Source organism: Melozone crissalis, unplaced genomic scaffold (assembly GCF_028551555.1).
Source record: "Melozone crissalis strain CALT ecotype California unplaced genomic scaffold, PUWL_Pcris_2 ptg000063l_1, whole genome shotgun sequence".
In the NCBI taxonomy this organism is placed as follows: domain Eukaryota; kingdom Metazoa; phylum Chordata; class Aves; order Passeriformes; family Passerellidae; genus Melozone; species Melozone crissalis.
In genome coordinates, this window is record NW_026535841.1 from 9,751,013 (window position 1) to 9,778,370 (window position 27,358).

General features: G+C 40.7%; 1 protein-coding gene across 1 annotated transcript in view; it reads left to right on the top strand.

The window, feature by feature from the left end:
- The window catches only part of GALNT9 (polypeptide N-acetylgalactosaminyltransferase 9), a 128,627-nt gene extending 101,817 nt beyond the window's left edge, over positions 1-26,810 (top strand). Inside the window, exons 7-11 of the mRNA XM_054288749.1 lie at positions 9,328-9,513; positions 13,407-13,544; positions 15,842-15,937; positions 22,605-22,772; positions 23,461-26,810. Coding sequence (XP_054144724.1) covers positions 9,328-9,513; positions 13,407-13,544; positions 15,842-15,937; positions 22,605-22,772; positions 23,461-23,607 — 735 coding nt within the window. The 3' untranslated portion in view covers positions 23,608-26,810. The remainder of the gene's footprint in view (positions 1-9,327; positions 9,514-13,406; positions 13,545-15,841; positions 15,938-22,604; positions 22,773-23,460) is intronic.
- The last annotated feature ends 548 nt before the right edge of the window (positions 26,811-27,358 follow it).

A 27,358-nucleotide genomic window follows, 5' to 3' on the forward strand; every position in this document is an offset into this window, starting at 1 on the left:
TCATGGTTGTGTTCCTACAACTGCTCCTGCCGGAAGGTCGCAGAGGAGGAACAATGTGGAATTAATGCTTTGAAAAACAGGAGTGCCCCTCCATCCTCAGGTGAGTTTAAAGAGATGGAAACTGCCACAGCTCCCTGACTGCCACACATCCAGCCTGAGGACAGTGGGTCCTGACATTTTTCTGCCATTTTTTCCCATTTTTGCTTTGCTTTCTTTCCTTTTTTTTGTGTCAGCACTGCCCTGGAGATGATAATGGAGCAGGGCTGTGGAGAACTCCCAGCTCTCACCTTGTGAGTGAACATCTCTGCTGGTGCATGCCTCAGGTGCCAAGGCTTGAACAAATCAAACCTTTTGTGCTTCAGCCACCAAGCAGCCAGGTGACAAATGTTCTTCATCTGTGATGGCCTCATAGTGTGGCCTCTGAGCTCTGTGTGACCACCCATGGCACTGCTGTGTGCCCCTAACACCAAGTTCTTGAGACTTCTTGTGACCATGTTCAAAGCTGAATTTAAGCTGAGACATCAGATGTTTTCATGGTCTAAAACATTAGTAATTAATCTGAATTTGTAGTGTTCCTGCCTTGGAAGAAGCTTTTACTTTAATAGCATTTTTTTTCTTTTTTCTTTTTTTTTTTTTTTCCTTTTTTTTGGAAAATGTTATTTTAAGTAGATCAGCATGCTGAAATTTGCATCATAAAAAATTGTTTTGGAACAAAGCAGGATCTAATGAGCATATAGCAAATCCCTTGGCTCTGCAGCAAAGCCACAATAAGCATAATAGCTCTCACTGAATGAATCCCTTGCAGCCTAAAAGCTTTTTTCTTTAAAATGAAATAGCAACCCTGCAGGATTTAGTGTAGACAATATGCAAAGATCATTTAAGGGTCTGCTGTGGAAAGAGAAAACAAATGAGGATGACTCCACTTAGGGTCCTTTGAAAAGACCCTTTGTGATCACTTCATTAGTCAGTCTGTTTCAATATTTTCTCATTCAAGAATGACTTTATTCTAATTGAAGCATCAATAAATCCCACTCTTTATTCTTCCTCCCTGTGGTCTCAGCTAAAATGTCAGGAAGCATTTTATCATTTTTCAGCCTCCTTACTGGAGGCTGAGCACACAGTAAGTATTATTTCATTAGCAAAAGGCTGGAAGTGTGAACTACTGGCACAAGAACGTTGAGAACTCACTTTGGTGGAAAAAAGAAAAAGTTTAGCAACTTTATTTATTATTTTCCTTCTGGCTTAGCTTAGGTGACAGTTGAAGGGAGATGCTGTTGCAGGGTTAATTTTGTGCTCTTCAAGAGATTTCTGTGGCCATGTGAGCACCTCTATGTCAAGCAAGGCATCCCTACTCTGACCTAAGGTATTCTTGCTGATCTTTCCCTGGCATCTGCCAGAGATTAAATGTGGTTTGGAGATTGCTGCCATGCTCAGTTTATCTAATTTTGGGCATTTTCTGTGGCAGTGAGTGTGTCCTGTTCCTGTGTTCCAGCTGCTGAGCTGAGCAGCCAGCATTGCCTGGTGCTTTGGTGCAGGTTAATAAAGCCCTGTCTGGCAAAAAGGGGTATTTTCCTAAGAACTTAAATGTTGCAGGAGCTCAGCTGCAGATTTCCTCATGTAAGCTTAGTGTACATAAGACTTTATCCCTTGCTGGGGTTTGAACTTAGAGGGAGATTTTCTCTATGGTCTTTTGGGATAAGTGAGGAGAAAAAACCTAAAGCAATCTCATGAAGGGGATGTGAGGAACAAGAATAACAGGCTGGTTGTTATTGCTGTTTCATATATCCCATATAGATTTTATTTTTCCAAGGCAAATTTGCTGAATTTCAACAGTTATAGTACAAACAGGATCTGCGCTGGCATATTTACAGAAATGACTGACAGTGATTCTATTGATTTGGGGAAAAAAGTTGAGTAAATTTGTAAGAAAGCAGAAAATTATTCTCATCAAATGCATTCTGAAGGAATGCATTATGAGAAGCATCTGCCTGGGACAATTAGCAAACTACATTAGAGATACCAAATTTCATTTACTTTATAGAGGAAAAATGATTTGTGCTTGCAAAACACAACATATATGGATGGTACTAGACCAGAAGAAATCTGCAGCTTCTTTTAGACTTGAGGAGAATTCAGAGAAAATGGAGTTATTATCTGTAGTCTATGAAGTTTGGGGGTTTGCCTCAAAGCAATCTCTTTCCTACGCCTGTCATTTATGTGGTAGGAGTTGTTAATATCTCCTGGAGCATTTTGAGGTGCCAACATTCATTAATTTGCTAAGAAAAACAAGCCTTTGCACATGAAAGCCTTGCTCTTTGGCTGTCCTTTCTCCCTTCTCCCATTCCTCAGTGTTTGCTTGCCTGCCAGACCCTGAGCAGGGATGTCAGGGAAATTGGAGCAGGGGGAGCTTGTCCAGAATCTCTGCACTGACTGAACTTCCCCAGCAGGAAACAAAGATTCCTGACCCACCACCACCTTTTGGAGCTTGGGATATTTTATTCTTTGCCATGTGAAGTCTGTGTGTAAAGCCCAGCATGGCACAGGGAGTCCTGCCTGTGCAGGGTCAGGCTGCTCTTCTTGCCTTGAATGGGTTTTGAATTTCCATCCTCCACCACAGGGTACTTCAGAGAGTCTGGAATTTTCCTTTTAGCAGAGAGATTTTCTTCTTCCCCACACATGCTCTTTTCTAATGTGCATTACCCTTTGTAAAAGTTGTGCAAAATGTGGGTTTATGGAGATGGGATTAGTGCTTAAAGCATATGGGGCATTTTTAATATCATTTTAAATCCTATCTCCTCCCTCACACAGCAGCCAGTCTATTAATTTATCAGCCCTGGTTCTTTACACACAAAGTTTATCTTTACAGCAAGATAGCAGTTGCTGAGTGTGAGTTTCTCTAGAACATGTTTCAATTTCTTCTTGCTTATCTGTTTGCCTCTGTAAGAGGGTTAACAGAAGGGTTTTATCTTCTCTCTGTTGTCACATCTGAGATCTTAACTGGCTTGAGGTTCTGTGTAACCTCTAAGAAACATGTGAAGGACAGTCTCTAAATTTGCTACTGAAAAGCCACCAGACAAATATAAAACATGCATGTGTTGAGTGTCTCATTGCAAGAATGTTATTGCTCCACTGCCTTTTTTTTTCTGCAAGCAAATCATCTGTAAATATCAGAAAACCCCAAGGGATCAAAGCTGAGAGGTCAAACTCAAAAAAATTCTAACAAATTTTAAAGGCTAATCAAGAGCCTGTGAAAAAATTCTTTTTCTTTTCTATAAAGAAAAGGTATCATTCTGAGTCTGCCATGAAATTCACTTTAAATGACTCTGCAGGAGAATCTTACAGCACACTCTTGAGCTCTATTGTGATAGTTGTGGGAAAAGCAGCAGCTTCCAAGTATTCCTCATTGGGACAACTGAAATACTGATAAAAATAATAATCATGAAGCAGTAATACTAGAGCCAGACATATCCTAAAGACTTGTATGGCTGCACTTCTCTATACTTCATATCTCTTCTTCTCTCTTCCAATTAAGTTTTTGCTGTTTGAGCCAGGAAAAAACCATGAGGAGAGCCCCAGGCGAAATGCAACCCTCCAAAAATCATTAGTGCAAAAACACTGCTCTGTGTTTCCAGCCTTCCAGGGCAGGAGTAGAGGATGGGCATTGACACATGCAGGGTAAGAAAACTCCTAATAAGAGAATTAGCTTTCAAATTTGAGGTTTTGTCACACTCCCTCTACATCTGCTGTGAGCAGATTATCTGCTTACTGCTTTGAGCAGGAGTTGAGAGCAAAAAGGAGGGATTGTCACCGGGTCAATGTCAGGATCAGTAAACCAAGGACCCTTGTGGGTCCTGTAATTTGAAAGCACAGGTCAGAAGTTTATCCTGAAACTTCTGACAAAACAAAGATCTGTGGATCTTGAGATGTGATTTCTTCCTTTGTTCAATCTCTTTTTGGCAGCTGAAAGTCTCCCTGATGTGAGCTGGTTTGTCCCAGTGTGGAAGGATTTTTGCTCTAGAAGTGCACATTAACTAGCACAGGCTATTTTGAGAAGTGACAGTTGGGACTTTTTTAAACATAATTATGGCTGCCTTTAAAGATGGTGATAAAAATGCAGTTGATGAACAAAACGGGAGCATGTGATTAATTTTTCCATATGATGTGTTTGATTATGACAGCTCCCCAGTCTCTAACAGCTTCCTATGTGAAGTGAAAAACAGAGAGACAGCACTTTATCTAGCACAGCTGATTAAATATGACTCTCTAGGCAGCTCTGAGAATACATGCAGGAGAGAATATCTATAAGATTCCATTAGAAAACAAGAAAATGTCAGGCTGTAAATTACTGTGAAAGATCAGTTTTCAGTGAGCTACATAAATTGTCAATATCAGAGATGCAATAACATTAAGTGTGCAATATTCCTATTAATTTTTGGGTTCTAGTGTGGGCACTAGAAGAGTTGGCACATCCCTTAAGGATTGGAGGATAAGTGCAGAGCTCCCTCTGCTCTCTGACTGAGCACCAGGGTGTTTAAGCTGCAAAATTCACAGCAAGGCACAAAGTTCTTAAGGACCACAATCTTTATTTCCAGTGTAGGTTTTCAAAGTTAAAACTGTCTCCCCAGCTTTTTCTTCGTACTGAAGCCATTTTTATTTTTACCTATTGTTTTTTCTTATGGTGAGATCATCTGTACCAAATTAAATAGCCCTGTGCAGTCACTCCAGTGTACACAATAATGTGATATTCAATTTACAGAGCACCAAGTCCACAGAGAGGGAAGAGCCCTCCCTTTAATTAGCAAGAGCCTCTTGGGAGCTGCAGCTTCTCTCTTGCCAATGGCAAATATTAAATCCCAGGAATAATATTTAAAATGCTAAAAATGGCAAATATTAAATCCCAGGGTATTTCTGAGCTCTGACATTCGCTCTGCAGGACATGATGCTGTTGGAAGCAGGTCTCACCTGCAGGTCAGGAGAACACATCAGCAATGTTCTCTCTATGTATATTGCCAAGATTTAGGAATTGATTAGCCCAGCTCTACTTCCTACTTAGTGGTGGCCAGGCTTGTTTAACCCTTTTAAACTTTAATTTTTTTAAATCCTGATAAAGATGATTTCAATCTTCAGCAGAAAGTACTTGTGGGAAAATGCATTTCCTTGGAAAATTTCTTCTTGTTTGGCAAGAATTAAAGCTTGGCACTTTATTAGCCTTTCTAAATAATGTCCCCAGCCTGCTTTCAGAGAGCTTTGCTGATGCACAATTGAGGCCATGGTAGACAAGACATGGCCTCATCTCAGATTTTCTCTGATGCATAAAATGTGATGTCCAGCTGGCTGCTGCATAAATAAACATTTTCCTGTAGGACAGCCACACCTCAGGTGTACAGGAATAGCTGATAATTGGTGTCAGTAAATCATTATAGTGCAAGCCACAAACATAATCACTCAGTTTGTAATTTACTCCTGATGGGGGTACTTGTTCTTCTCAATACTTAATATGTCTGTTTATAGAAAAGTTGATTGAGATAATTAGCAGTAAAAATGCTAAGGTAACACGGCTATGGTAACATTTAAATTGCCATCAATTTTGTTTATAGCAGCCTAAAGAGCGGTGCTGAAATTAGAAATTAGCTACAATTAGCAAATAAATTGAGTGTCTCTTGGAATTACTTGATCATGTCTTAAAATGTTGCACAGTGAGATGCTCACAGAGGCAAAGCTGAGTCCCTGGGCTGCTCAGCTGCACCAGTCAAGGAGAACACATCTTGCTTTGCTGCTGTTCCTGGCCTTCCATGGAGCCTGGGCTGTTGCCCCACTGCAGAGGTTTGATGAGTACATGCTGTGAAGCCAAAAAACCCCAAAATTGCTCTCAGGGATTTGCCCCTGCATGGGGGAAAAGAAGGCAGAGTGGGATTTTCAGCGATGTGCAGCCTTGTGGGCAGCAGCTCAAGGACTGTAACCCTTCCACCAGTTCAGTAAATGAACCTTGAGGCGCACATTTACTGTTGGCAGCTCCATATGAGAGGAATAACTTGGGCTGGAAATGTGTTGTTATCCCAGAAGATGAGGCACAGACACAGAAGGCAGTTTTCTCTGATTGCCTGGAATGTGTCTCTTTGGAGGGCCTTGGGCATCATTTTATGTTCACAGTTAGAAACAGTTTGCTTCCCCCAGTAAGGTTCTTTAAGGACCCTGCTTGATAAATGTTTTACAGAGGCATGTAATTATTTCCTGGCATAATTTCATAGTTTGATGTGGAAGGAAATGTGTTGTCTGCTACTGTTAAAATGGGTCATTAAGTGCAGTTTTGAGAATGAAAAGAGGATGGGAATCAACTGTTCAGGATCAGCTGCTGACTCACCTCTCTCATACAGCAAAAGTTTTCTCATTTTTTCACCTTTTGTTAGAAGCAGACAGGGAATGGTTTTCTGCCTTTCAACTCTGTGTCCAGAGAGGAGAAGGTGAGCTGAACATCTCATCCTCCTCCTTCAAGCACAAGTCTTGAGTATTTATCCAAATCTCACATGATGGCTCTCAGCTGCTGGGATCTTGCCCAGTTTTGGATGTACATGTTTGATTCTACTACAGAAACTCTCCTATTTAGTGTAAGTTTAAGTAATTTTTGGGCTGGAAGGGGACAAAATCTTCACCCTGTGCTTAGCCATGTGCTGAAAGGATGTGAGGATACTGAGTCATGTCTGTGCTCCACTGACCAGCACCTGATCCTCATGAAGTGAAACAGGAGACCTTGTCTGGCCTGGAAGGAAATTCCCACAGCTGAGGAGCTGTGACATTTGTCTGGGATGTGGAGAAATGGTGGCACGATGATGTTCACCGGGTGATACACAGATATCTGACTCCTAGCCCCTGTGCTCTACATCCAGGTCTCTTTCTCTGGGATTGGAAATACCATTCCTATCCAGGGAAACATCTCCCGGTGGTGTTAAAAGTTACATATTCTGGGGTAAATTTCAGCATCTTATAAAGAAGAAAAATTTCCTTGAGTATTTTCTGGCTATTTCCTTCCTTCTTTCCTCCTCTTCAGCAGATGTTGGCTCTTTAAAGACCAAAATCAGGCTGAGGGGAAAGGGAAGAAGTGATTGTCAGGAGAAAGAAGTCCCAGGGATTATGGATGGGGCAGTCACACCACAGGCAGACCCCTACTGAGGGCTGAGCACCAGGATCAGACAGAGTGAGAGTTATCTGGCCTGAGGCTGCTGCTGCCTTTTTTATTGTGCTTCCTTCAAAGCCAGGTGTCTGTGCTCCCTGTGGATTTCATCTGTGGAGAATTTATCACTGATAAATAACTGTTTGTGTTGAATTTACAGATGAGCTAAACTGTTTTCATTAATGTTGCAGTTTAGTAGCTTTTCGTTTTCAGGTTTGTGTGAGCACTGGCATTCAAAGGAAATAAATCTGTCACTCAGATAATGTACTTGCCCTTGGTACCAAAATACATGAATAAGAGTTACAAGGTCATTAAGCATATCAATAGAAAGAAAAATGTGCTGTGCATTAAACAGCTGACTTCCAGGTTGGGTTGGGCAAATAGCAGTGTACTAAAGTGTACTGCTCATTTCTCCTTCTGATTGTGAAAAACAATTAATTCCTTTTCTTTTTTTTTTTAGCACTTTCTCTTTGCACTGGACCCTCAGCACACGTCAGTCCAAATTTATGAGCAGTGTGTTTTTCAGTGTATTCCATTTATCAAATGTAAATTTCAGTAGCCAGTGATTTACCACAGAGCTGTTTGGAAAGCAGCAAGTAAATATTATTGCCTAATAAAGTATTAAAAAAAGGAAAGCCAGAGCAGAGATTTTATTTGCCACTTCCCAAGCACTTTATCTTTGTCCTTGAAAAGGCAGGTTAGGTGGAGAATGCCCCAGTATAGGTCTGGAATGCATCTTTATGGAAATGTGTTTTTATTCTCAGTAAAAGGCAACCTTGGAAAGTACTGGATTACTGCTTATATTTTAATGTCTTTCATTTTCAGACTTTTCTACTCGGTGCAGACCTGAGGGAGCTGGATCCATAAGCCTCCCACACTCTGCATCACTCCAGATCTTGCTGATGCAAAGAGACAAGTCCTCATTGTCCCCTGCCGTGGAGTTCAGACAGTAAACAATCAGCAGGGAGAAAATTGCACAGTGTGGGTTCCATGGTGTCTGGGCAGGCTGGGTGGCACAGTCTCCACTCAGCCCCTTTTAGCCCTCTTCATCAGCTCAGGGCCACAGAGATAAGATGATGAGAGCCCTGGAGCACCTCTCCTGTGGAGACAGTCTGAGACAGCTAGAGATGTTTAGTCTGGAGAAGGGAAGGCTCTGGGGTGACCTTAGAGCCCTTTCCATACCCCATTCATGTGTCAAACACAGCCAGATGACACAGCTGATTTTTGTAGAAGTTTCAGTAACACTAGATTAAAATAGCACCCATGGCAGGGATTACCACCTCACAATTTATTCTCTGCCTGATGGTCCCAAGAACAGTGATACTGTGGTGAAGGACTTGTCTCTTTATGAATTCTAAACTTATCTACCTCATGCAGCCATCTGCATCCCCTCAGACCCACCTGCCCTGTGCAGCAAGGGGAGAATTGAGCGATCCTTTTGAACTGACTAGCAAGCACCCTACACACAGTACAGAAGCACCTGTGTTGACTCTGGAGGGGAAAAAGAAGCCACATGGCTGTTTCTCACGTTTCATGTTGCTGGAATAGCTCCTGAGGTATTAAAAAGTCTTTTTTCCCAGCCCCACGCTCAAAGTCGGGATTCCTCAGCTCTGGTTCTCAAGGTTGTTTATTTTCTCTTATCTAATGCTTTCTTTTTTGGATCCATTGAGGTCTGTCAAGCAGGTCGGGTTGAGACACACTGACCGCCCTCAGGGTGGTGTCATCTTTTTATACTAAGAACTACATGTACTTTATTTACAATAATTTTCCAGTACCTATCACCTATGTTAGACAGTCTGTCTCTACTTTAAACCAGTCCAGAGGTGTCACCATCACAGCAGAAGATGGAGGACAAGAGGAAGAAGAAGAAAGACAGGACACGCCCAGATTCCTCCATCTTGCCTCTTGAACGCCCATTTAAATCCCCAAAATTCTACTTTTTCACCCTGTGATAAATTCACTAACATTCTACTCAAACCCTTGTGGCTTGTAAATCTTCACACAAAGTTGGTAACTTTTTCCATGGGCTAAGATGGAAGGCACAGGTGTCTTTCACTCCATACCAAGGTCTCTGAGCCCCCTGCCAGTGTCTCGAGCCATCCTCAGGGCAGCCAGAGGCATGTCCTGTGTTCTGACAGATGGTTTCTGTGCCTCCCCAGGTGTGGCAGTGCGGGGGCAGCATGGAGGTGCTGCCCTGCTCCCGCGTGGCGCACATCGAGCGCACCAAGAAGCCCTACAACAACGACATCGACTACTATGCAAAGCGCAACGCCCTGCGTGCCGCCGAGGTCTGGATGGACGACTTCAAATCCCACGTCTACATGGCCTGGAACATCCCCATGGCAGTGAGTACAGCCCACACTGTGGCCTGAACACGGGCAGAAACACAAAGCTGTTCCTAATTAGCTTTTGGAGGTGAATGTTGCGGTGTGGTGAGTCCCCAGGACGAGGTGAGAGATGAGAATTGACTCCAGGTTCTCTGAAGGCTGATTTATTATCATATCATATAATATCATCTTACGTTATATTATATTGCATTATATTAATAAGAAAATATAATATACATTAATAATATGCATTATACTAAAAGAAATTTTATACTAAAACTACACAAAAGAAAGAGAAAATAGACGTCAGAAGGCTAGACAAGAATGATCGTAAAAACTCGTGACTGACCAGAGTCCCAACACAGCTGGCTGTGATTGGTGATTAATTAAAAACAATTCACATGTTTGGATAAACAATCTCACATTCCAGAGGAGCAAAACATAGAGAAGCTGAGGCTTCTCATCTTCTCAGGAGAAAAATTCTGGTAAAGGGATTTTTCAGGAAATATCACGGTGACAGGTGAAGGGTGTTGCTACAGCTGCACGGAGTGGGCAAAGCTCAGGGAAAGAGCTTTGGAAAGGGCATGCTCAGTATGGAGAGTTCTACCAGGAGAACTTGCTGCCTTAGTCTAAGTTTAGTCTTGCACTCAGTGCATACTGTTGTATGCAGTGACACAGATTTATCATTTAACCAGAGCAAAATGTCTCAGCTTTATGTGCTCCCCCAGAAGTCGTTAATTTGGGGCGCCGTTAAACTCTAAGGTGTTCATATGCTACAACAGTGGGGACAACAGAAATGTCCATAAATAAATATCATCATTCATTGTGAGACTCAGTAGACCTCACCAGCATAAAAAACAAAGTATGTAATAAAAGAATCACACATTAAATAGTTTTATTGTCCACAGGCTGAGAGGTGCAATGTGGGCACGTTCTGCTTCTCACTGTGCATATGAATTGTAGATGGCGTGTGGGGGCCTCAAGGAATCCATGTAATATAAATATTAGATCAACTGTAGGTTCCATTTATCACTTAATTCTGTAAGTATATCACGTGCTACATCTGCACTGAGCACAATTCTTGAAGAAAAGAGTTTTGTTATATCCCAGCCAGGTGGAAGCTAGCTGTTGGTGTGTTCCTTGCCTGTGTTTGCATCCAAATTATTCATGTGAAGGGGCACAGGGAGAGCAGCTGAGGGGTAACATACACTGTTGGTAAGGATGGTTTAGTTAACCCTTACAGCAGGGGTTTTGGCCAGAGCTGAAGGAAATAGGAACAGGAATGTTCCCATCAGAACAGGAAAATATGCAAACCCAGAGGTGTCTGGGAATATTCAGATATGACCTGGAGTTCATCAAAGTCATGGGAGTCTTGTCTAAGGCCTCACTAGATTTAGTCTGTCCTAAACACCTACTTTGGTTCCTAGTTAATACATGAAACCTCATTTTTGTTCCTTCCCCTTACAGTTTTTAAAATACACATTTTAAAGGAGCAATGTTTCCTCTTTGTCCATTTCATGTGTGAATATGCCAGATATTTTCACAGCTCTAAATTCACTCACTGCTGTTCAATATGGACACTCTGTGCAATGTGTTTTTAGTGACTTCTTTTGGCACAAGAGGTAATTGCAGAGAATTATTTTGCCTTAACAAAAGGCAATACTGCATCACTTTTTCCACACAAGATTTCTGTGACAGTAGGAGGAAGGCAGTGCAGTGTCCATTAAAAATACATGAGCATTTTGGCCCTGTCTGAACACATAAAATACACTTGCTAAAATGGTCAGTTTTCAATTAGGAGATGAAAAACTAACCTCTGTAAATTTGCTTGCTTGATGACATGTGCAAATGAATTCTGAGAAAAGATGATATTTAAATAAGCATTTATGCCAAAACATGATTTCCTTTAATCTCTCTGAGATTACTTATTGATGCAGTTTTCTGCACTGAGCTACATAGCAAAGCTTTTAAAAAAACCCTGGCACATCTACAATAAAAGACATAAAATCAGCAGAAGTACTGAACATTAAAATTTCCTTTTCATAAAATAAATTGATTGATTGATTGATGAAATGTACATCATAAAAATCAGCCTATTAGCTCTCAGGAAAAGGAAGCTGAGAAAAGTTGGTGTTCATGACATTATTCAATACAGATGACAGAAGAACTGTACTTTTGGCATAAGCCATCACAAAAACCTTCTGCAGGGGAATTAGAAACCTTGCTAGCTGGTTAAAAAGAATATATCCACACAGTAAATCCTGTGGACACCTCATTCCTGTGCCATCACACTGTAACCTGCCCATGGTGGCTGCAGCTGGCACAGAGGGTGAGCACAGCTCAATTTGTTTTCATAGCTGCTTCATTTGCTGCTCTTGTGCTCTGCAGAAACAGCACTGCCAAAAAAGGGCACTGTGTTGCCTCATTTTAAAATAGGGCAGAAAATAGGCAGGTAAAACACAGGCATTTTCCCATGCCACTAAACTGACTCAAATTAAGTCTCTTGTAACTTATATTCTTAGCTTCTCCACATTAACTCTTCTTCCCACCACCTTTTTCACAGCTCACAGGTTATTGAGAATGTGTGCATAATGTTTTTCTAGATCAGCAGATGGTCTTGGGCACACCTGCAAGATCATGTTCCCATAACCTTCAGCAGCAGGTCAGCACAGCTTTATTCCAGTTAACCAAACACTTAGTACATCCCCACTTATGACTTATTCCTCGACAATTTTAGTGATAAAGGAATCTTACATTGGATGATTTATTGCACTGAGTGCCTCAGAGGATTGCTCTCCCTCCACGCAGCCTCAAGTACCACGTAAATTAACATTCATCTGAATGGATGCTGCACTGAGGGCTCCTGACAGAACGTGCATCAGCAAGCAGCAGTGAGCACAGCAAACCCTTTATGTGGCAAATAGGAAAACCTGTTCAGTATTACACTTGTATTCTCTCCTGAAAACCAGGCATCTGTTGGGGATCTTAATAAACCCTGAGCTAAGATTTGCTGCTGTCTTGGAACCCTGCATTAGAAACAATCTGTAAAATGTGCAGATATTCTTCTGGAGGAAAAGCACAAGGCACTTCAGAGGGATCTCATGCAAAACTCCCCAGTTTCAGTCCATTTGATTAATATAGTGTCAGAAAAGGTTTTTGGATGAGGTAACTCTTACTGTCTTAATGTTGAACTGTGATGATTTATAACACTTTAAATCAACAGACTCTAACTCAGGACTCAGCAGTTCTAAATGGCTGGCTTTGTTCATATTAACTTGAATCTTCCAGCCTGTGTCTTTCATGGGATTTGTATTTAAATGTGAATTAAATTCTGAAGTAGAATTATAAAGGTTTTGAGTTTAACTGCATTCTATGGCTCAAGTCTGCAAATGAGCTGCAGTTCTAGTAAAAACTGAATGCTGGTCTATATGAATGCTTAGTGGAGCTTAATGATTTTTGAGCAGCTTCACTTTGAAGTTTTAACAGATCTGTTCTGACATCATTTACTTCACTGAATACTCAAATCTCTTACTGGAGTAAGCATGACCAAGCTGCCATATTTTAGATCAGAATTACTGCCTAAATTCTAAATGAATCTGAAGACAAAGGCTTCAGGATTGATTGCAAACACTTAGAACTGCTGTAAGTAACAACATTCTTATTGTATTCTTATTATTTTGATTTATTTTGGGGTTTCTTTTGTTCTTTATGCTCCTTTTTCCACTGGCTTTCATTAATATTTATTGTCTGCACTCAGCACCAGCTGTTTGATGAGCTGCTGCTTACAACAAAAGCAAGAAAGGAGGGAAATACAGCTTGGTACACAAAATGAACTCCAGTTTGATTTCAGTGAAGATAGCAACCATAAAGCCACTGCAGTGAGATTTCTTTATTCGTTTTCTGCTTTGCAGAACCCCGGAGTTGACTTTGGAGACGTTTCTGAACGAATTGCTCTGCGACAGCGACTGCAGTGCCGGAGCTTTAAGTGGTACTTGGAGAACGTGTACCCTGAGATGAGGGTTTACAATAACACAGTCACTTATGGAGAGGTACAGCATGTCTTTGGAAACACATCACAGCTGCACTCGAGCGCTCCTCTGCTTTCAGAGCTGGCTATCAGGATGTACCGAGCAATGACACATCAGCACAGCAGTGGTGACAAAAATGCCCTCCCCTCCTTTTAACCAGCACTAGGGAGTGTGGCTTTGAGAAGCCCTGTTCCTTTTGTTGGAGGGCAGCAGGTTGTAGGGACACAGTCTGGGGTCACTGGGAGTGGGGCTGTGGCTGAGCCCCATCCCCAATGGGCACAGCTGTGAAAAACAGGTGAGCAGCATTGAAACAAAGAGCCATGGAGTGCCCAGGGGCACTGAGCAACCACCAAAGGGAACAGAGGGTGCACAGGGGCAGTGCATCAACATGAGGAGGATAAAAGGTTGGGTTAAAGAACAAGAAGAGCAGATGCTTGAAGCCTTCTGATGTTATTCTGCATGGGTTGAAGCCTTCTGATGTTGTATGGTGATATTCTATGTATCATGGCTCTCTCAACAGTGACCTATGCAGCAGCACAGGTGAAGTCATCCTTACTGACAATTACACACAAACCTCCTTGGCTCTCATTTTAAAACACTGAGACATAAGTTTGAGCCAGTCATTTTCCCAAATAAGATGCCGCAGACATCATAAAGAAAACGTCAGTGGTCAACAGAGCTCAGATAATTGTCTACATGAGCTGCAATTAAATCTGAAGCCAATATATTTTCCCATGAGACAGCTAAATGGAGACTGCTCCTTTCTCTTCCATTTGATTGACTTCATACAAAAATAAGTCAGGCACTTGAGACATTGATACAAAGTGGAAGTTTTATTCCATAATATCACTTTGCATCCTAATATAACTAGCCCCATCAGGAACTGAGAAAAGACATTGAGTAAATTCAAGAGGAGCTGTTGGTATCTGTCAGCTCTGAGGAGGTCGTTAACAGTGAAGAACATTGGCAGAAGTGCCAATGCTGTGTCAATTATACCAGACCCTGAGCAATCTGGGCTCTAAAATAAATTTTGTTCCTCTTGAGCTGTCACATAGAAGGTTCTTGAGTCAAACAGGAAGTTCAGTGATGCAAATATCAAATTCTTTGATGTTTTTAATAGAATAGAGCCACACAAGGTATTTACCTATTATAAACCAGCCTAGGTCACTTTCAGTCTTTAGGCTTCATCCTAATGACATCAAGCTGTTGTAAAGTACTTCTGGGTATTTTCCTGGAGGAAAAGATGTCTGGATTTTTGTGAGGTTCAAGAAAAATAAATGTATTGAGTAGATGTGAGACAGATTGGAACAGTAGTAAAAATATATTTCCTAGTGACTCACTTCCCCTTTTTTTAAAGCCATCTCATAAAGCTGTCTTCATCTTCTTTAGCCTTTATAGCCCCCAAGCCATAAAAGAAACCTCCTGAAATTTAGTTGTTGGTGGGCCCCCTTATCCAATTGGATTCCCTGTTATGCTTGTACACTATAATATGAAGGAATATATATTGATTTTTTCCTGACACCTTATGCAGCAGCTGTTTTGAAATTATGGGGGTCCTCAGACAGGTACTTCACAGTCTAAACCAAAATTGACCTGTGGAGTCTTTTGAGGTGTCTGTCTAAATAACTTCTTGTTTATGATATCTCTAAAGTTTTTCTGTGTTCGAAATATGTGTGTAATCCTTACAGCCTCAAGAGAAAGGCTGGAAGAGGTTTCACAAGAGCTCCATGCCAGTTTTTATAGACTTGTAAATTCTTCTTGTCTAGGGAGGCACAGGAATTTTTTACTTCCTTGGATCTCTGAACCTGTGCCCTTTCATAAAATGTGCTTTATGTCACTTCTGTACGTAACAATGTACTATATTTTTAGTTCAGATAAAAATTTTTCACATGCTTTTTTGATTTCATATCAGCAATAGGAAGAAACAAAAGCATGTCACATCCAACACCAATCCTGGGTACCTCCTATCCTGTTTGTAAAGCTCCATTCTCAACATACAGGGTCAAAATTTATGTTTGCACATTGGCAATTTGGAGCAAAACTTGGCCTGGGTTTCTTAGGGTGAATTATAGGAAGTTCTGATCCTTGTGTCTGACCCGAGGTGTGAAGAGACAGCAGGCTGTCCAAATAATGTCTTTTCCTGGAGCAGATTCCCTGCTGGCACCCTGTCCTAGCTGAAGGAGAAGAATGTATCCCTCAGAGAGCAGTTTTACATAGTACTTTTTTCAGGAGCTGTAGCACAGCTGAGATTTAGCTGGGCTGGACTGAAATGGGGATTAATTTCCAGCTGAAGTGTTTTCATTCTGATCTGGTTCCAGGTGCGGAACAGCAAAGCCAGCGGCTACTGCCTGGACCAGGGGGCTGAAGAGGATGACAAAGCCATCCTTTACCCCTGCCATGGAATGTCCTCCCAGGTAAAGGGTGAAAATCCCATCATGAGTGAGAAACCTTGAACTCAGAGAATATTCAGAAGAAACAAAGAGTAATTGGATGTATTTGGGTTGAGTTTGGCAGTGTAATTCCTGAGCTGCAAAGGCAAATATCTGGCTTTGCTCCAGTCTTGTCAGGTGCCTTTTCCAAGGCTGTCCAGCTTGTGAATCCATACTTTGAAATTGCCAGTTAGGAAAACAGAAGGATCACATTACTTGTTTAAATAACAGGGATCCACTGAAGATTAATTAATTTAGCTGGTCTGTGTGAGTGAGCAGTTCTTCTTGCTATAACATGACTTATTCATGGTACCTCTTTAATTTAACTGTTCCTTGGTCCAGCAAGCTCTCGGGCAGAAATTATTTATCAAGCTGCTGATTTGATTCCCCAAGTAGGCAAAAAGTTAAGCACATATTTAACATCAGCTTCAAAGGGAATTAAGAATATCCTCTAAGACTTTTCTAAAATAGGTTTCTCTTTTTTTTTTTTTTTTTTTGTCAGTTCCTGTGCATATTATTATTTTCTTTCAGATGTCTGAAGATTTAAAAATGACATTTCTTCTTTCCATGCTCATAGTGATTTTACTCATACAAGTTGGATATTATTTAAATCCAGGACTTGAGCTTTTTCTGAAATGAAATTCTTGTTTCTTTTGAAGTAGCATCTGAATCAAAACTATATTAATGAACATTCTCATGTGTAAATAAACTCTGACCTTATCAGGCTTAACAATTATCCAAGGTTCAGTCATGCATTTATTGATTGGGAGTCCTGGCTCATGCATCACCACGGAGGTGAAGTGAGACAGACAGTAATTCCTGCTGGCACAATGTCCACCTTTGGCAGGATCATTATGGACTATTTGACTGACACTCTCCTAGTAGAGGTGGAAGGAGCAGCCTTTGAGTAAGGTAACAAAATGGCATTGCTTAAATAGATGTAAATTAGCTTCTCAAGAAGACTCTCATTAGAGATGTCAAGGTGCTCAGAGAGAGCTCAGTCTCCTGCTCCATCCTAATCGGAACAGAAAGTTGCAAATTTAAGTCCTTCCTGAAAGTCCCTTAGCAACATCTAATCTCTATCATGGTGTTCTAGCACTTAGAAGAGTAATGAAATAAATGGTTCTGACTGTAATTTATTTTGCAATTTAGGTCCTTAACCTACTTATTTGCCTCCATGATTCCTGTTTCACAGAGTAGGCTTTGACTTTGACTTCAGGAAGAAAATAGATGAGGGCATAAGTTACAGTGAATTCTTCCCTTTAAAATAAACAAACAAACCGACAAAAAACAGGAAAAGAGTTTTCATTCTACAAGAAACACCAAATGAAGGCAGAAGTGATGTTTTATCTAAGTTGAGTATTTCACAGACAAGCATGGGTTGGAGCCACTCAAATGCAGCCAAGTTAATTAATGATTACACAGCTGGAAAACTTCTATAATCTCACCACAATTTACAAAATTAATTCAGTGTGAGAACCACAGCTGCACAAACCCTAATCAAGGATATTCAAGCACATAGCACGAAAGGTGTTGACAGCAAGCGTTTTAATATATTAAATAAACATTTTTTAAGCCCCTCTTCTAATCAGGCTGGGTGAGCATAGTTGTCTGCTGCATTTAGCTTTCCACTTCTGACATGTTTCATCTCAAGCATAGGACATAAAATACCCCTACTGAGCTGAGATTTGGGTTATTTGTACATGCCTACTGAATATAAATTGATATAAATATGGAACTCCCTTTTCCCAGTTGGGTTATCAGTGTTGTTCATATGTCCTAGCAATGGGAAAGCCTCTCCCTGTTTAGCTACAGCCCTGATTGTTTTTCATACTCTTCAATTCTGACAAGCAGATTACCAGTGATTTTAGTGTACACATGGTTCCACTGAAACTCACCCAAGTCAGGCAGGCGTTTAAAGAAAGCTGAGTTAGGAATAAGATTACTGTTCATCTGTGATAAAATGTTCTTTTTCTCTATGCCCTACCTTTCTGTTTCCCTTGGATGTTGTTGTCCTGCATTACAGTGGCAAAATAAAACCGCTCCACTGTGACTGCGTTTCCCTATGTGTATTTTCAAGATCAGTTTTCACCATGATAAATCACATCTTTGTAATGATATCAGCTTTTAAATTTCTTTATTCAAACAGGGACAAGCTCTTCTATGGATGCTCTGGAATGCATTTAGCCTGAGTTTACATCAATTTAGTTTAATGAGTTTGACTTGAGCTAAGTCATTGTAAGCTAACAGCTAAGAATATCCAGACAAGGTTTTGCATCAGTCTGAGTCGATTTCAAAACCTATTTTACAACAAAGTAGTGTCTTTTTTATATGTGTTCATTTGATCTGAAGTTTGAGTCTAATGGCTTTCAGGAAAAAAACATTTGCAAATACTGCTGGGAGAAACAGTCCAGGGCTACAGAAGATTTGTAAATAAAGAAATATATTTGGAGGCTTGAACTGCTCTGCCTCTGTGTGTGGCTTCCATTGTGCAATCAGCTGCAAAGCCCAGTGGTACCATACACTTTTGTTGTAAAATAAATTTAAAAAAAAAAAGTGAGGTTGTGAGGACAGATACAACACCCTCAAAAGTGGAACGTGTTGTTCTGGAAGCTTCATAGAATGGTTACAGGACATGCAGGTTTTGAACCATCTGAGAGCATTACACAGCCCCAGTGGAAATATTCACTGTCTCAGAGCCTGCCTTGAATGCTGCGATGTGGGGCTGATTATATGGTATGTGAAGGAGAGGAGAACATAATGAAACATCATCTTGGGATAGAAGGGCCAGGGTGAACAGCCCCCTTGGCCCCCTCCTCCCTTCCCTTTCACAGCAGAGACAGGGGAGGCTCTGCAGCTGTGAGAGAGAGAACTCCCTCTGCATTGAGAGCAACCAGAGGGAAGGGAGAGCTCCCTGCTCGGATCCCTGGGGCTGCAGCTACACAAACAGAGTGAGAGGAGATGAAAGGCTCTGCTTAAGCTGTTGCTAGAGGGCAGGTATTTAACATTTTGCTGGGTGGAGCTGTGAGTGCCCAGATTTGTGTGCAGGGCAGCAGGGTGGATGAACAGGTGCTTTCTCCACCTGCAGGAAGGGGTGGGTGGGATTCTGGAGCAAACATGCAAGTTTGATAAGCTGTGATCTGTTTGCCTTGAGGGGACAGGTATTCTGGAGATGTAGGGTGTTTGGGATTCCTGCATTGCTCAGTGTTTCAGTTCCTGTGTCAGCTGACAGCTGGCCTTAACTGCAGGGCTGAGGAGCCATTAAAGATTTCCTTTTGCCTGGAGAACAAGAGTGAGAGAGAGAGGTTAAATTTAGTGTGGAAAGCCACCAGGCCCATCCTAGTAACTGTTTCCTACAAACAATTACCTGCAATCATTTGGTGCTTTTTTCACTTGACTGGAAGTTAGCAGGAATTGATGTTTTTGGAGTCAAATCCTCCATTTTAAAGCTGCCATTTTCTTACCACATTAATATTCCTGGAGGATCATATTCCATAGGCAGCAGCACTGACTATTTTTGATCCAGGTATGGTGGCTTTGATAAACAACCTTTGACATCTTTTGCATTCTGCTCAGATTTCTGAATGTTGAAGGGAAAACTGTCCTATCTTACGTCAGTATAGCAGATGGTATCAGGATTAGATTTTTAGTATTTAATAGAGCACTTGGCTTCAGTGTCATTTGAATCTTTCAGCTCTTCCTAGATAAAAGAGACAAACTGAGTGAAGGTCCATCCAATGTGATGTATAGAAGTGTGCTTCTGTTCTGCAGCTTGCAATTTGGAGTGTATAGATATCAAAGGATCTCAGCCCATCAAAACTTGCACAGATTTTTTTATTATTATTTTTAATTCATAAGATTTAATATTTCTTAACAAAGGGAACTTTGTCATTTGATTTTGGCTGATTGGCACTGGGAATGGATTTGACATGGTGTATCATGCCCACAATCCTAACATAAATAGGAATTATTTCTTTGTGGATATGTTAGTGACACTTAAGATCAAGTTTTAACACAGAAGGTATAATTTTCATTGGCTGTATCCCAGTTCATGCTTTCTATCCTATAGTAATAAGCAACTTATTTTAATGCTTATTTTATTTTCACAGTTTATGTTTTATCTAGGAAATTGAGACAGGAATTCTTTGGAGAGAGATGTCATTAATCATATAGTAGTTTCCTGAACCTTAATTTCTGATCTGATTTTGCAGAAGCAGGCTCTACAGCTTTCCTATGTAATATGGTCTGAACCGAGATAATCCTTTGTAGGTGGGAGTTTTTCTATTTCATTTTATTGTGGAATAAGCCTAAGTTTTCAAGACTGTTGGAACAGCCATAAAAACTTGACAGAAAGTGCAGATTCAGGAAATTAGGCCCATGCTGTTCCATTTGTCTCAAGATTGTACAGATAAGAGTCTCCTGCACGTAGCCATCCCTGACCCTGTTGAGCTGTAACACAAACTGCCACTTTCAATACTGCAGATAATTTAGAATAGAGTTAATGTATCTTCCACTTCTAAAGCCTAAGCAGGACTGGTCCTTTCTGCTCTGACAGGCTGCTCTATAACAAAGTGCATGGCCACTGTGACACAGAGCACATGGAGCTCTGGCTACTGAGATTCTGATGACAAAGAATGTTTCAGACAATTTTAATACCAGTACAGAAAATGCTGCTCATCTTAAAAAGGAAAATCAGTCCTGTCCTACAGAGCAGATAGCCCATTATAAACAGCGCTTCTGATTATCTACATAAGGCAAAGCCAACAAGCTTGTAGGGCAGTATTTTGGGACTACAAAGAGATAATAAAGACTGCAAGATGAATACATTTTCTGGTCAGTGTTTCAGCCATACCTGCAGTTCATTTGAATTCTGCTGAAAAGCCATTAAGTAGAAGTGTGAAATATACAGTCTGGTTTTATTTAAGAAAAAAAAGTAAAAGACAAAATGTTGTGTTTGATTTGCAGTTTTTTAAACAGCTCCTTTTTATGTGAAAAAACAAAGTTAATTTGTCTGACCTGGCAGTCCCTTCATATTTTGAATTATTTTGCTTGCTTAAGCTTATTTTACATATGTCCCTCCTAATCTCAGAGCGGGAAAAACTTGATGAAGTGTGTCCAGACTGTGCCATGACAAAGGCACTGTTCATAGCCAGAGCATCCTCATGTGGTTATCTCTCTGATGTAGGCTCTCTTCTACCTCTGTGCTTCACATGGCTGCTCTGAACAGAAGTGGCAGGTGGGAAAATGAACACATACTATGTCAAAGAGCATCTGGTCTGGGAGCAAGTAGACCATGCTCTTTTTACCACCAGCAAGAAATGATTATTCACAGCATGATTCTTCTGAGGTTAATAAGGATGGCAGTAGAAAGCCAGACTCTAATTTGAGTTTTTTTTGATTGATTCTTAATGATATCTCACACACTGGTCAGTGGCATCCAATAAATGGCAGGCACTTCTGACCTTCCTTCCCTTTCTTGTTAAGTAATTTCAGCCATATAACAGCAATAGGAGCAGACAGGCAGTGAATTTCCTGGGTGGTAATTGCATTTCTTTGGTGGCTCAGATCCTCACCCTGCAACATCCAGACTGACAGCACACGTAGCTGACTCCACTCTGCAGTCTTTTGGCACCAGGCTGTTGCACTTTCAGAGTAGGAAGGGCAAAATATTATGGTGGTTTAATGACTCTGGGTTTAAGCACAGAAGTGAGAAGTAGATAAGTCTGATTTGACGTATTGGCCTGCTGCCAAATTAGCATAGTGCATTTTTGCTTTAATGTGCTTTACACAAAACTGAAATACCAGAGTGTCATTCTTTATTATGTAGGCCTGAAGCATATGTTAGCAAATTTGCTGCCATTTCCCTCATGGTTTCTTTTTTTCCTCTCATATTTTTGGATATGGGTTGCATGGCTGGATTTTTTTCAGTAATGTTTATTTACAAAAACTAATTAGACTTGTTGCTATCAATAGCCTCTAACAGAGCTCTTAAGAACAAACTGCACGACAAAATTGACATCGTGTCCTTGTTAAATCAACTCCTGCTGAGTGGGCACGATTTGCATATTGATTACTTCACTTCCTTGATTGCCCTTTTTGCAGTGACATAGTGGGTGGGGAGTGGTGGGGAGCAGAAGTGTGGGAGAAGGGAATGTTGTGCTCTAGTTTTTACCAACATTGCCAAGATTTGCCCTTGACCAGTGTGTGCAGAGTGGTGGCAGAAGTGTGTGAGAAGGGAATGTTGTACTCTGTTTTACCAAGATTGCCAAGATTTGCCCTTGACCAGTGTGTGTCAGACCCAGTGTGCAGAGTGGTGGGGAGCAGAAGTGTGGGAGAAGGGAATGTTGTGCTCTAGTTTTTACCAACATTGCCAAGATTTGCCCTTGAGCAGTGTGTGCAGAGTGTAGGGAGCAGAAGAGTGGGAGAAGGGAATGTTGTGCTCTAGTTTTTACCAACATTGCCAAGATTTGCCCTTAAGCAGCATGTGCCAGACCCAGTGTGCGGAGTGGTGGGGAGAAGTGTGGGAGAAGAGAACATTGTGCTCTGTTTTACCAACATTGCCAAGATTTGCCCTTGAGCAGCGTGCCCCAGACCCAGTGTGCAGCAGGACCAAGGGCTCCTCAGCAGCTCAGAACTCTCCTTTCTCCCCCAGCTCGTCCGCTACAGCTCGGAAGGCGTCCTGCAGCTGGGACCCCTGGGCTCCACCGCCTTCCTGCCTGACTCCAAATGCCTGGTGGACGATGGCAAGGGCAGGACACCCACCCTCAAGAAGTGTGAAGATGTCCTGAGGCCAGCACAGAGGTTCTGGGATTTCACACAGGTGAGGAAGAGCTGAGGAAGCCTTGAAGAGATGAATTAGAGAGGGATGATGCCAAGGAGGTCTTTGGAGGGCTATACCAGGAATTCCCCCCAGTACTTTTTAGAAATAGTCAGATATGTTTACCATAGATCATATGCTACCCAGGAATATTCTTTCATTATTAATAGAAATTTTGGGGTATGATTTCTAGGAATTTTTGCTTATCCTGTTTTGGAGTATTCTTAATTTCCCTCCCGATTGTCAAGAATGTGCTTGTAATTGTTTTTTGCATTCAGAACTTTTCTAGAAATTTTTCTAGCACCTTTATAGGCATTTTTAAAGATCTAGAATCTTCAAATAGTTTTTAAGACTTTCAAAAGCATTATTATAGTCTCTGGGATTTCCTGTTTCTTGGGCTCTGTAGGGATTCAGTAGTGCTTTTTAGAGATTTTCTTGTGATTTGGGGGGATTTTCCCTGCAAATCCTAATTGTACAATTATCAAGGAATTATTGTGGTACTTTTTATGTATTAACTAGCTTTTCATAGGAATTTCTAGCACTTTCTGGAGCATTTATCACTTGATATATACAGAAATGCATTTTATAATGTTTTTTAAGGATTTACAGATCTAGCACTGTTTTTTCTAGTCTGTTCACCTTGTGTGTTCCTTCCTCTAATCTTTTTTTTTTCCTATCTTTTTTTTTCTAGAATGGTCCAATCATCAGCAGAGACACAGGCCGTTGTCTAGAAGTGGAAATGTCAAAGGATGCAAATTTTGGGCTCAGATTGGTCGTACAAAGGTGCTCGGGTCAGAAATGGATGATTAGAAACTGGATCAAGCATGGGAGGCACTGACTGTGGGGCTGAGCTGCCTCTCCTGCTGCTGTCCATTGCTCAGTGTGCCATATCTCCTGAGGCATTTGTCTTAAAGCAAATTAGTTTGAACAGGTCTTGGCTCTCAAGAGTCCTCCATCGTTGGGCATTCCAAGGAAAGAAAGAAGAAAAAGGAAAGCAGACACACACATGCCCTGTTTGACTTTTCCTTGCTTCAGCAGATGATGTGGGAAGATTAACAAGAGTTTTATGTTGATTTGGAAATCTTGTGAAGACCAGAACACAACAGGAAAGTGGATTCCTCAAGCTCTCCCAGAGGAATTGACAGATCTTTCTATGCTGAGTTCAAAGGAGACATCCCAATACTGCCTCAAAAAGAGAGTTCTCTGATGGGTAGCTTTTTAGCTTTAAGTTTTGGACTGGTGCACAACTCCTACGGTGAATAATTATGTGCCTTTTTTATTGTACTTGGTATAAAAGAGGACTGGAAAAATCCTACCTTTTCAGCATGTCTGGTTCATTGTACTAAACAAGAAGATCTGTAAATAACATTGGAAATATGTTATAATATATGATACATTTCAAGGTTGATTGTTTAGGAGTCTCTGTTTCTAGAAAGAGACTGTTCTGCAAATGTTTACAGGTGGTTCTCAATCTTTGAGCTGCTGGACAGCAGCATTTTAGAGACCTCTTCTAGTTAGACACAGATAAATGTTGAATAGGTAAAATAGCCACATGCTCCGTTATATTGCCACATTTTACATTTGTTGGCTGTAGAGACATCACAGTTTAGCACTTGGATATTTGGCTCTTCTGAGGCAGTAAATGTCCTGGTGGATGGATGGATTTCAGGAGGCCTCAGCTGGCCCCAAAGCCCTGAGTGTGTGTCCTGTCCTGCAGGTCACTGTTGTGTTGTTCCAGAGACTGCCTGGAACAAGAATACTCCAAATCCTCCTTATTCTGGAAATAAGTTGACTGGCTTAGGTGCCATCTGTGGAGCTTAAAAACTTGGATCTTCCATTTTGTTTCCCATCCTGTGAAAATGTCAAATGTGAGCAAATATTCTGTGTGAGCACTGTCTAGACAAATTTCCTGAATAAACCAACAAAGTCTTTTCAGCATTTGAAAAACAAACACAAGCCTAGTGATAAGAAGGCAAATTAGAGCAAGAGGTAGGGAGCATATATAAATACTGTTACTCTGAAATATAAATATTTTACTCTAGCTGACCCATTGGCAGCATCTTTGTAAACCTGAATTTGATAATGTATCCAGTGGTTCATGCAGGGTCAGTGCATATGGACAGAGCAGTGACAAGGTCTTTTCCAAAAAGCTGTCAAAATTGATGAGCACTGTCATCAGCAGGTTTTGGATGGGGGTCCATGGCACACAGCTTTTCTGTACAGATGATTTCAGTCATACTGAAGGAGAGACAGAGATGGTATCTGTTAATTTCACAGTTTAATATTTTATAGTTTAAAAAAATTGTTTTGTTTTACTGAGCCAGAGAAATAGATAATTGCAGTCACTGTGGTACTGTGAATCTTGGTGATCTGTTCCTTGAATAACTTTTGCCATTCCTATTTCAAGGCATGCTGAACAAAATTTAATGGAAGCAAAGTTAATTTTTCAAGGGCATGATATGTAATAAAATTTTTACTTTTAACATGCAAAATCCATCAGATCTTGTCAAGTCTTGGTTAGTATCTACAAAGCATATCACTATGTTTTGCCCCAGTTTTATTCTTGAAATAGAGTGTGCAAGATGCAATACCAAGCCAATTCTCCTGGAGTTTACTTGTGGCTAATTGCTGATCTTTATTCATGTCTCATGGACCAGGTTACACATGAGCATATACAGAAGAGTAATTCTGGGTGAGATTCTAGGTACAAAAATACTTAAAATTCTGTGTTTGTGGTAAGTTGAACACAACCTTTTGAAAAGTGTAATAAGACCTGCAGGGAGAGTAGCATCTTTAATAAATCAAGCAATACTGTATAAAATCACGGACAATCTCAGTATTCAAGCCTTCCTGCAGGTCCAAAACAGGTAGGAAACTTCAGGCTAAATAGAGATTGGGAACAGCTGCCCTGCATTTAACCTCCTTATGTTAAGCTATCAGACAATTTAAAATTATATTCACCATCTATGCAGCAGATGTTGAAGGCTTTGTACAGGAGTGAGTTTGTAAGTGAGTTTTCATCTTCTCTCCAAATACAATTTCCACCTTTTAAAGCGTATGAAAGCTTTATTCTCCTTTTGTTTCCTCTGATGGAGTTTTACTCCTTGAGGGAGGTGAGAAAGCAAAAGAAGGAAAAGATGGTTTCACCAGGTGAGATTTTGGGGGAGTAACAGGACATTCACACCCATTTTTGGTCTTTCCAGTGAGTAAGTGCTAACTATTTAATATGAACATGGCAGGCAGTGGAAATTAATTATATATCAGTGTGACCTATTAGAGTATGAAGTTGCAGTACTGAACAGAAGCAAATATGTCATGTGCTTTCTTTTTCCCTTTTATTTTTCCTTGTCTTGAATTAGCAATCTACATTTGATCCTTGGTTAGCCCCTTAGTGGGGCAGCAAGCCTTTCAAACCCTGGGTAAATGAAAAAGGAAAGCTGAATATTTAGAGGAATTTAAAGTTTAAATCTATGCTACTGAAACAAATCTGGCATAGGCAGTTTAGGAGCTTTGAAGCTGAGAGGACCAGATAGATCTGTGTTTACTGGCAGAGATTTCAAACCTTCATCTGACACCACCATGATCAAAGAGAATTGGGTTTCTTGGAATTTTGCCCCTCAGGGCATTTGACTGTGGCCACACTGTCTGAGAGTGGTCAGTCCTGGCAGGTTTGAGTGCCAAGGCCACCAGCTGCAGGAGGCTTGCAAAGAACCAGACTTAGGGTACAAGAAGGAAAACAGGTTTTTGTGGTAGATAAATGGCTTTGAGATTTACATAGTAACATAAAAGAAATCAAATAACTCTTAAAAGGTGGAGTTGGTATTTTATGTGATTGTCATTTTTTTAAGACTTGCTGGAACAATTTCTTATATTTGCAAAACACATCTGTTGGATTAATTTTACTTTATTCTTTATCTGTATGAACCACTGCTTTGGCTGTGGTACTAACATGGTGACTCTGCATGTGAGAGGGTCTTAAATATTCTCTCGTCAAAGGAATAATAATAAAAAAAGCCTTGAGTATTATCTGTTTTAACCAAAGTCTATGGTTCTTTTGTCAGTATTTCACCCCTTAGTATAATCTGAAATCCTGCTTAACGGTGTTCAAATTTTCAGTCTTGTTTCCCACAGTGCAGCATTCTAGATCTCATGAAAAGTATTCAATGTAGTGTAATATGCCTTGTGGAGAAAATTCAGATCAAAGGCTTTCTATGCTATTTTGTTTGATTTAGAGGATTATGGAGCTAAATACTAGGTCATAGGACAAAAGAATAGAAGGTAAGAAAGACCAGCACACCAGTAAGAAAGTCTAGCACACTGTTGTGAAAGCCAACCCAGGAAAAATATTATTTTCTAAGCATATTAGAGTCCCTAAAAATGAGTTTGAGTCCTAAGGTAATAAAAGCCTTTTCTTTTTTGAGAGCTATAGACTATTTTCCAAGCTGAATTTAATTTTGGTTTGGTTGAATCTATTTGTTCCTCATCCAGAGCTGTCCTCTAGCCTTACTGGCTTGCTGGTTCCTGAGGCATGCTAAGCTCCAGTGGGAAGGAAACAAGAGAAATGTGATGCTTTGGAAGGGCCCACTGGA